The sequence below is a fragment of the Sminthopsis crassicaudata genome, chromosome 5 (genome assembly GCF_048593235.1).
Source record: "Sminthopsis crassicaudata isolate SCR6 chromosome 5, ASM4859323v1, whole genome shotgun sequence".
NCBI lineage: Eukaryota > Metazoa > Chordata > Mammalia > Dasyuromorphia > Dasyuridae > Sminthopsis > Sminthopsis crassicaudata.
In genome coordinates this window covers 127,833,207-127,843,254 of record NC_133621.1, presented here as the reverse complement: position 1 = coordinate 127,843,254, position 10,048 = coordinate 127,833,207, and the positions used below count along the sequence as shown (strand labels likewise).

Genomic DNA, 10,048 nt, shown 5'->3' with positions numbered 1-10,048 from the left:
TTTTCATCCAAGAAATTTTTATATGACCTCGAGTATATAGGTAGATAAAATAGGTATACAAATCAACATTTATGGACAATAAATCATAATTTCATGACCCACATATTCAGTTATGTGACTTCATGTGAGGCTGCAACCCACAGTTTAAGAAGCTTTGACTTTGATGATCCTCTTAAAGTCTCTTGTAAACTTCAAATTCAAAGATTACTATGATGGCTACAACTCCAGCAATGAAATATATACCCATCTTTGGATACTCTCTGACCTAGAAAGAATATTAAGAATGCTTTAAAAGAAAAATTATCAAACTTTCTTGAGATTGATCTTGGGACATATATCAGTCCTTTCATGATTTCTCCATTCCTTTCCCCTAATAAACAATTTCCTTGTAGTTTCAGAAAAGAAAAAAAAAAAGTTGGACAAAGTCAAATTACATAGCACTTGTACCTAATTGCATATGCATTTTTATACATCTAAAGGCCTAATCTCTTTAATAAGAGAAGGGATTGTCTAGGTGAATGATTATTACAAGTTAGCATTGCAATGATTTTTCTTGTATAAAATTAATTTTTTTTTTCTAGAATGGTATGACAAATTCACTTCTCCATCAACAGAAATTTTGTGTGTAAATGTAATGACATTTTCACCACTGACTTCTCCATCTTTTATCACATTCTGCCAATTTGTAGGGTGTAAAGTAAAACACAGAGTTGTTTTTATCCACATATCCCTTGGTGATGGGGTGCATTTTTGTCACATAGTTTGCAATTCTTCTTTTGAGAACTATATTTTCATATCTTATTGGGGATGACTCATCTTAGGGCTTTATTTCTGCAGAGGGTTACAGATAGTGGGGGAATTCTGGGTGAATTCCTCCAGCCCAGAAAGGGAACCTGCTGATGTATCTAATTTGGATTCTCATCCTCTTTCTCCCCTCCGCCCAGGGCATCTTGACCTTTTTGAGAAGTGTGTGTGTGTGTGTGTGTGTGTGTGTGTAACAATCTGTGTTGTAATTAAAAGTTACATCAAAGTGGCAAGGAGACATCTGCATATAATAGCATGTTGGTTATGTGGTCCCCCATGCACAGTATGTAGTTAGCACGTGCCCAGTGTGCTATAGTTATGTAAGAGTATTAGGGTATATAAGGCTGAGAGAATTTTGAAAAAATGAACTCCTGTTTTGACCATCTTCCTGAGTTCTGCCCTTTCACTCATCACCCATGATCAGGATTTGGGCTGATACCACAATCCTCCAGTAAGCAGGTCTGGACATATTTCCATTCCTTATATATCTCAGGTATCAGAATTAAAAAAAAATACATATCTGATGCTGGTATGATTGGATTAAGTCAAGGAGTGCTCTATTGAGGAACTTTCGCTGTTAAGGGACAGATCAATTCTCTGAGAGCTTCCATAGCTGTGGATCATAACATCTGAAGGAGTTCAAGGCAGCCTTTGCTGACAAAGGTGTTGCAGACTGGGAATGAGATAAATTGGAGGCATAGGGAAGAAGAGAGAGGTCAGAGAACACAAGGGCCTCTTAGTCAGAGAGGTCAGTATACAGCAACTGCCTCTCAGTCTCCTTGTATCATCTTCTCGCAAGAGGAGATCCATTCTAGGTTGGATCTCCAGCAGCCACTGTGAGGTAGCTCCTGTGTATTCCAACATTCCTCTACAAAGGCAGATTGGTATCTTCTCTGCAATTTACAGCCATGGAGAGTTGCCTGGGGCACTCAGTAGCAAAATGACTTCCAGAAGATGAGTGATCAACTATGTGATTATATGTATCAGAAGTGAGAGTTTAAGCCAATTCTTCCTGACTGTGAGTCCAACTTTCCATCCACTTTTCCACACTGTTTATAAGTTTTAGTGTAGAAATTTCAACCACTAATGGAGATCAGCAATTCTTGGCCATAGTCATGCAGCTGGTTCATGTCATAGTCAAGACTAGTTCTTTTTGACTTTAAGACTAATCCTCTACTTATTACAGTGTCTTTAAATTTTATATGAAAAATGATTTTTTTATTTTATGCTAACTTCTATAACCCTTTGTTTGGTTAAGAATCCTACCTAGAGCTTAATTATATTTGTTAATAACTCTACTTCCCATTTTCCTGTAATTAAAAAAATTGGACCTTTCATATTTAGGTCACATATCTTATTATAGCTTGGTTGTGGTAAAAGGTATAAAATGGTAATCTAAAACCTAATTTCTATGCGATTGCTTTCTAGCTTTTTGGGTACTTGTTTTTGTTTTTGTCAATTAGGGTATATTTGAAAACTAATTTTGATAGTCACTTAAACAAATGAACTTTATTACTCTGTTTTTCTAATTTGAAAAAGGCTACTCTGGTAAAAAACTGAATTTATAATCTAATTTAGGAAATGTGGATCTTATATGTATATATACATATATACTAATTTAGAAACTGTGATCTCATATACATACATATATATATATATATATATATATATATATATATATATATATATATATATATATATATATATATATATATATATATATAAAAGCACATACACATACATACACACCACATAGATTTTTTTATCCAACCATGAAAAATTACTAACCCTTCAATTATTTATCTTCCTTTATTTCTGTAAAGAATGTTTTATGATTGCATTTATGTATATCCTAGGCATGTAGATTAATTCCTATATATTTTATTTATTTTATAATTTATTTTGAATTTCTATCATTCATTTTTTTTTGTTAGAGCTGTACAGAAATATGCATTTTGTGTTTCCTGCTTCTTCAGTGAAGTTTCTTTATTGATTAATCATGATTAGTTCTTTACTGATTCTCTGGGGTCTTATTAGTAAGCCATCATGTTAACTGCAAATAGGGATATTTCTTTTATCCTGCTGCTAAAGCTAGTATTTCTAACAGTGTTCTACATTCATAGTATCACATTGAAAAAGAGCTGCTTTCATATGTTTCTTTTTATAATGGCTAAATGTTGGTTTATATTTAACTTTTATGAAGGTTCTTTATATAGTTTCTCAAAAGACAGATATAGGGAAGGGATAAAGGGCCTATCTAACATAGCTGTAACAGAGGACCAGCAGTCCCAATTCATTGAAACACTTGCATATAGGTCAAGTTCTCTTTTGCTGGCCTCCTATCAGCAGAACCTACAGTAAAATGAAGTGGATGACTTTAATGTTCAAAGCCCATTTCTTTCCTGGAGTCAAATCCAGTTAGGTAATAGAGAGAAGTATCAAAACTCCAAGAAAAAAGATGGTCAAAGGCTAGTCAAGCATTTAAGACAAAGAAAATCCAAAGGGCAGAGCATGCCGATGAGGTAAGGATCTCCACTAAATAGCCTGGGAAATAACCAAAAGATGCTATTTACATTTGTACTAGCAGAATCAAATGATTCTATTTCTGGGGAAATCTCTTCCAGCTATGATGCTTTTTAACTGTTTCCTGCTAAAGCAAATGCTAAACTGATATCACTGATTTATTAACTTCATAATTTAGTTATTTAAAACCCACATTGGTGGCCAATGTTTATTTCAGCCAATAGTATCATTCCATTCTATTAAAACTGTTCACACTTTGTAAAGGAAAAACCAGGTGTTAACAATTTATTAACATATTTACAATTTATCATTTGTCACTGCATCAACTGAGTTGATGTATTTGTCATTACATCAACTGAGTTCTGAATGTATGTTTATGAAGGGAAGGGGAAAGGATAAGTTTAAAATTCAAAACTGACTCTTTACAAAAGAAAGAGAGTTAAGACTTGGCCAGTGTCGGGTTAGAATCAGAAGTGTTTTTTGCCTATATTAAGTTTCAGATTTAAGAGTAGATTAAGGATCTCTCCCAAGATACTAATAGTAAGCTAGCTTTCTTTTGGGACTCAACACATTTTAGTGAACTCTGACAAATATTTTAGTAAATATTTTCATTGAGTTGGAAATGTTGTGTATTTCCTTGTAAAGTGTCTAACAAATTACTGTACTGTGTTTATAACTATTATTTTAGTAATGACATTCTAGCACTGAAGCTCAAACTAAAGCTATATAATGACTTTTCATAAGTCCAACTTCACTAATAAGTCTGACTTCACTAATATAACTTTAAAAAATTCTATTCAGTAATTCAAATGATATTGATATTATATATATACATGATATAAATGATTACTACATGATCATAAACCATCTTTATTATATAATCACATTTGAATAGAAATATGGTTCATGAGAAAATACAGCATTAGGAATTATTTTTTCCAACTTGATTCTCTTTTCATCAGGAAAACACCTGATTAATTTTATGAGTTGATCTACCAAGGACAGACTAAGGCCTGGATCCCAAGTATACCTTCTTTCCCTTCAGACTTGTAAATTCACTGATACATGGAGTTTCCCTTGAAGTGCTTCCTCTATCAATGCAGGTCAATTCCTTCTTTGTAACTTCTAGTCACAGAAAATCATTAGGACACAGAACAGTTAAATGACTTGCCCAGGACCACATATGTGTCAGAGGTGGGATCTGAACCCCACAACTTCTTGTTTGTAAGACTAATTTTCTGTCAATCATGTGCCACAATGCATCTTCCTAGGCATATAATTTTTGATTGGAAATTCATAAGTTAGATGTTTGTTTTACATGTAAATCTCTTACAAATTGGTTGATGAGGCCCAGTTCTGCACTGACGGATCAAATGGGAAGAGTTCCTTCTGCATGAACTGAGAAAAGAGTTTGTGAACCTGTAAGGTTGAACAAAGAGAGAATGCACTATTTCAAAGGATTACCAGATTCAGTCAGTATTATTTCAGTATATAGTCTGAGTTTGGCTCCCTGAGTACAACTGCATGGCCTTAAGATAATGTGTTGACATTTTACTTAATTTTCAAACAGATACACCCTATAAACCTTATTGAAGGTAATGAAGAGGTGGGACTACAATTAGGAAAATAATTCCTAAATGAGTCAACACTAAAATGTATTTTCTAAACAAGATGCCATTGTATTTTCCTAAATCACTCCACAACCCCATAATGATATAGGTATGGGAGCCATTAGTTGCAGGACTTTAACCATATGTTCTATAAGGATGTTTTCTGTAGAATCATGGAACTGGAAGGGACCTTAGGTATTATATGGTGTCAGCCAAGCTATGTCTGTTAACCTTGCCCAGCTTCAATATACTGTGGAATATAGGATGTTATTTTATTTAATTGTATGGGATACATTTATATAGCTTCAGTATTAGATTTGTCTCCTGCCTTTCTTCTGGCATATTTTTCTATAACCACAGGTATTTGAGATATCTATCAATTTTCCTCTACGCCTCAGGAATTTTTTTCCACTTTTTGTATTCCATCTTGGATTATCTTCTGTCCTGTCTATGAAACTTTTCCAAATAAATCAAAATATACATAAAGGTGTTTCCTCTCTCCCTCTTTACCTTCTTTCTGAGTGGAGGGGAGCAACATGTGTTTTTATATCCTGTATATACAATATATGTAATTGATGAATAAATATCTTGTAGCAAAGATCTATTCCTTTGGCTATATGTCCCAAACACCAGTTTCCGATGCCTTTCAGTTATATACAGGTTCCTTGAAACCCTGTCTTTAATCCAGTTTAGATGCATCCTTTCCTTCCTGCTAGCCTGTTAATACACTGACAGCAGCAATCAGTAACAGGTTCCCATAGGTGTTAGCAGAGTTATCTCCTGACATAGAGGTAGTACTTTTAGGGTGCAGAATGAGAACTATATATATAGTAATACATTTAAAAAATCTTAGTCAATTTTTAAACTTTAAAAACTTCAGAAATATAAATGCTAAAAACAAAAACAAAAGCACTTACAAAATCAACATCTGAAAAATCATTTGAAAATATCAATATATTTACTAAAATTAAACATGATCTCTATCTTGTGTTATATTGTTTAAACTTTCATTAGAAAGTAGCAAGATCACATTTGTAAAGGATTGCATTTGCAATCTTAATTTTAAAATCATCCAAGAATGAGGTTTTGATTGATATAGAGTTTTTATGGGATCAGAAATGAAAAAAAAATCTAATGGACATATATCCGATGACAGAAATAGCTAAGTAGGAAGGACCTCTTCCATTGACTGACCCACCAGTTTGAGAATGTCATTCAGAACTGTTGCACTAGAAAAAACATACTGACAGTGTGCTCTAAATGTGAAATTTAAATAATTAAAACTTTCAAATTATGTTTGTTTGTTTTTTTTAATTTTGTAGCATTCAACTTGAAATTATTAAAGCTTAAAATGCCACTAAGACTTTTAGGACCAATGAGAAAATTTGTTTTGCGTGACTATGCATATTTGTTACAATGAATTTTCAAGAAAATTCATTGTATTTGTTTTTTAAGAATAAAGAGGTTGAGGGAAGCAACAGATGTGGAAATTTTCCATGTTCTGAGGATGTCACCATATTGTTAGTTTTGTTTAGTTTTACTTTTTTACAAGGGATCTATTGATATAAAAATGCAATATAAAAATAAAAAACATCACCATGAAGAAAAAAAAAAACTATATATTTGAAAAGTTATGTAATAAATATTAAATTAACTATAAATCATTTTGTTTTTATTTATAAGTGGAAATATTGATATTTATAATATTCATAATAAAAAGAGGAGAGGGTAGACCTTGGAGTTAGGGAACTTAATTTTGAATCCCAATTCTGATACTTACTACCTGTGTAAACTTGTGATGCAATGGACAACTCACTGGGCCTGGAGTCAGGAATGCCTGAGTTCAAATTTGGACTTAAGACACTTGCTAGCTGTGTAACTCTAGGCAGGTCACTTCATCTTTTTTACCTCAGTTTCCTCCTGGAAAAATGAGCTGGAGAAGAAGGATATGACAAACTACCCCAGCATCTTTGCTTAGAAAATCCACTTAATGTCACCAAGAATTGGACATAACTGAAATGACTGAACAATGGCAAGAGCTTTGGGTGTAATTCACTTAACCTGTCTGAGCCTCAGTTCCATATAAGTAAAATAAGGCCACTGAATTAGATCAGGGTCCCTAACCAGGATCCTATAGACCCACAAGTAGTCTCTGAGTAGATTTGGGGGGGGGCTTTGATGGGAAAATAATTATTTTTATATATTCATATATTAACTTTTCATTTCCTTTATATTCCATTCACTGAAAAATGTTATTCCGAGAAGTCCACAGGTTTTACCAGACTTTCATAGATCTTTAAGAACTTCTAGACTGGATGAACTTTAAAGGCCTTTCCAGCTTCATATATATATGTAAAATCTCTTTTCCAGGTCTTCAGTTCTACTGAATTTGTTCCCTTTTATAATTCTTTGAATTCATTTTGCCATACTGTTTTGTACTTTCCTCTAATTATACTTTATATTCTTTCTTATGACCATTATGTATATGATCTTTTCTCCCCCATAAGAATATTTGACATTTGAGGACAAGGAGAACATATCTTATTCATCTAGATATCTCACATAATTGGTAAGCAATAAATGTTTGCTGAATGATTATCTGAGATGAAGTGAAAGTCTGGCACATAAGGGATGTGTCTGTACATGTATATGTGTGCACTTGTGCAGGCATGTGTATATCTATGTGCACATCTTCATAAGTATGTGGCCCTGACCCATAATGCCATCACTGTAGGAAACTCCCAACGTGGAAATTTCCTCCATGGATGATTTAACTTAAGAGTTGGCAAACTACATTAAGCTCGCTAAATACCAATCATGCTTGGTTTTCTATTAGGCTATATAGTTAAGAATGCTTTTTTTAATAAATATAGTAAAATTTATTTTAAAAATGTAAAAAAAAAATTCTCATCTTGGTAGAAAAATAAGCAGCAGCCAGATTGATTTTTAGGTAATGTTATAGCCAACTCTGAAAATTTTTAAGAAAAAAAGATAAGAAAATTAGGATTTGAATAAATATAGGTTTACTAAATTAGAGATTTCATAAAGAAAACTATTGTTATCATAAGACTTGCAGGAGAAATGATGTATTTGATTCATTTAGCTAAAGTTTAAAAACAAAATAGTTTAAGAGCACTGTAACTTACAATAAGTTGAAATGCTACATATAAAGTTTATGGCACTGTTACACCTTATATTAAAATTCAAATACTGATAGTAGAAATAGCAGCAATTTATCAAAATAATTATACCTAAATTTCCTAAATGCTTAATCTTACATATTTAATAGAAAACACAATACAACTTTTAGAGAAAGATAACAAGAGTGTTACACAATTTAGTGGTTTCTAGAGTAACAACAACAAACAATTTAGGGGATATAAATATGAATAAATTTTAATAACTATATAAATATATTTATATACACATATATTCAAATAGTACATATTAAAACTTATGATACATTTTCTAATACATTAGATTTTTTCTCATTTATATATTTAATGGAAACCCATTAAATATTATGTAAACATAGCTCATTTCGTAAATGTAGATTATTTCTTCCTTTTTTTAAAGCATGTAATTTTTTTTTAAAACTTCTAAGTATTCCTGAGTTGCCCTGGAAACTGGATCCTGATTCAGATTTGGCATTCTTGTGGACTCATCGGTAGATCCTACTGGAAAAGCCCAGCAAGATCTCGATTCAAATTCAGCATTAGCTGGGGGAAAAAAAGGAAGAAAAAAAAATTTACATTTGAAGTTAAGTGACTTACCTATGGCCTTATGGACAATATATATCATAGGGAGGACTTGAACTCAAGTTTTCCTGAAGTCACCTACCATACTGGGTATGTTTTGAAGTTCAAATTAGACACTGTATGCAAAATGTTTTGCAAAGTTTAAAGTGTTATATAAATGTTGGACTCTATAATTACATTTGGAGCAATTCATCAAATTGTTCATATAGTATTTTTATTTCACCCTCTGTAATACAAGTCAGTATATAAGCTGCACATATAATTATGTTCATGGTGGTCTCTTTACTTTTGCTTCTGTTGAGCTCTATTTCCTATTTAATTATGTTTATTATTACCTTTAGGATCACAATGAAACCAACTATGCCAATTATTTTATTTGCCTATTTGAGGAAAATGTGAAGTACACTTCTATATAGCTATTCACTTCTTTCTAAATTTTGTTGAAGTCTGCAAATATGCAACAAGGTGTCATATGAATATCACTTTGTTCTTCCAGTACTGGTGATTACTAGAAAAAAAGATTGTAAATTAAGGATTAATTTTTATAGATGCCATTTGTAGGTGGTTTTTGAATTATGGGATTCTGAGTGTCTTTTGATCCCTTTCCCATTCACTCTCTTGAAATCACAGAATTAAACAAAATAATAGAATCTCAAGACTTGTATATGATTTCAATAGCTCTCTAGTACAAACTTTTCTTGAACAACAATCTTCTGCATCCTCCAAAAGTAGATGACTGTCTTCATATCTGAAGAGCAGAAGGAGTTATACAGAACTGAGGATCAATTATATTTCTATTTCGTGGGATATTGTGACCAAAGACTTCATCACTTATTGACCAATCAACTGGATCTAAGCCTCTCTGTAAGTAGCCAGGTTTGTCTTCTAGAAACAGATACAGTCTATCTCTGGATTTGTGCTAGCTTTACAGCTTATTAGAAAGAACCTGCTACATTTTAAATTTCACTGGCATAGAAGAATTCATGGTTACTTTAAAGTGGTAAAGACGAAGGAATAGCTCCTTTGTGGCAATTTATAAAAATCAGGTATAGCATCAAATTGTGATATTTTATTTATGAACTATTTGTACATACCTTCATCAAGTTCCCTACTTATGCTTTTGTCCAACTCCTGCCGCATCTGAAAAAAAAAAAAAAAAAATTAAAACACTGTTCAGAACAATGAAGTAAATGAGGAATAAGAGCCACAAATAATATATAGAACTCAAAAAAATCTTTTAAAGCATCACAGACACCCAAAGAAATTACTAATAAACTTAATTTAGCCATAGAAGGTATTGTATGTCTGCTTTGTTACCCTAGGCTTGCTATATATCAGTTTCCACTCATCAGT

General features: G+C 32.4%; 1 protein-coding gene and 1 long non-coding RNA gene across 11 annotated transcripts in view; one reads left to right on the top strand and one right to left on the bottom strand.

The window, feature by feature from the left end:
* The first annotated feature begins 1,520 nt into the window (after nt 1–1,520).
* LOC141543251 (uncharacterized) overlaps nt 1,521–10,048 on the top strand; it is a 65,000-nt gene continuing 56,472 nt past the window's right edge. Inside the window, exons 1-2 of the long non-coding RNA XR_012482394.1 lie at nt 1,521–1,822; nt 9,428–9,559. This is a non-coding gene — a long non-coding RNA (uncharacterized LOC141543251). The remainder of the gene's footprint in view (nt 1,823–9,427; nt 9,560–10,048) is intronic.
* ANKRD26 (ankyrin repeat domain containing 26) overlaps nt 7,962–10,048 on the bottom strand; it is an 89,784-nt gene continuing 87,697 nt past the window's right edge. For 3 of the 10 annotated variants that reach the window (XM_074268184.1, XM_074268185.1, XM_074268183.1), the window contains 2 exons: nt 9,790–9,835; nt 8,291–8,656 (listed from right to left, as the gene is read on the bottom strand). In XM_074268184.1, the coding sequence (XP_074124285.1) occupies nt 8,508–8,656; nt 9,790–9,835 (195 nt within the window). In that variant the 3' untranslated portion in view covers nt 8,291–8,507. Of the gene's footprint in view, nt 8,657–9,789; nt 9,836–10,048 lie in introns of all 10 variants that reach the window. The other 7 variants (XM_074268186.1, XM_074268188.1, XM_074268187.1 and 4 more) reach the window with 4 other exon arrangements.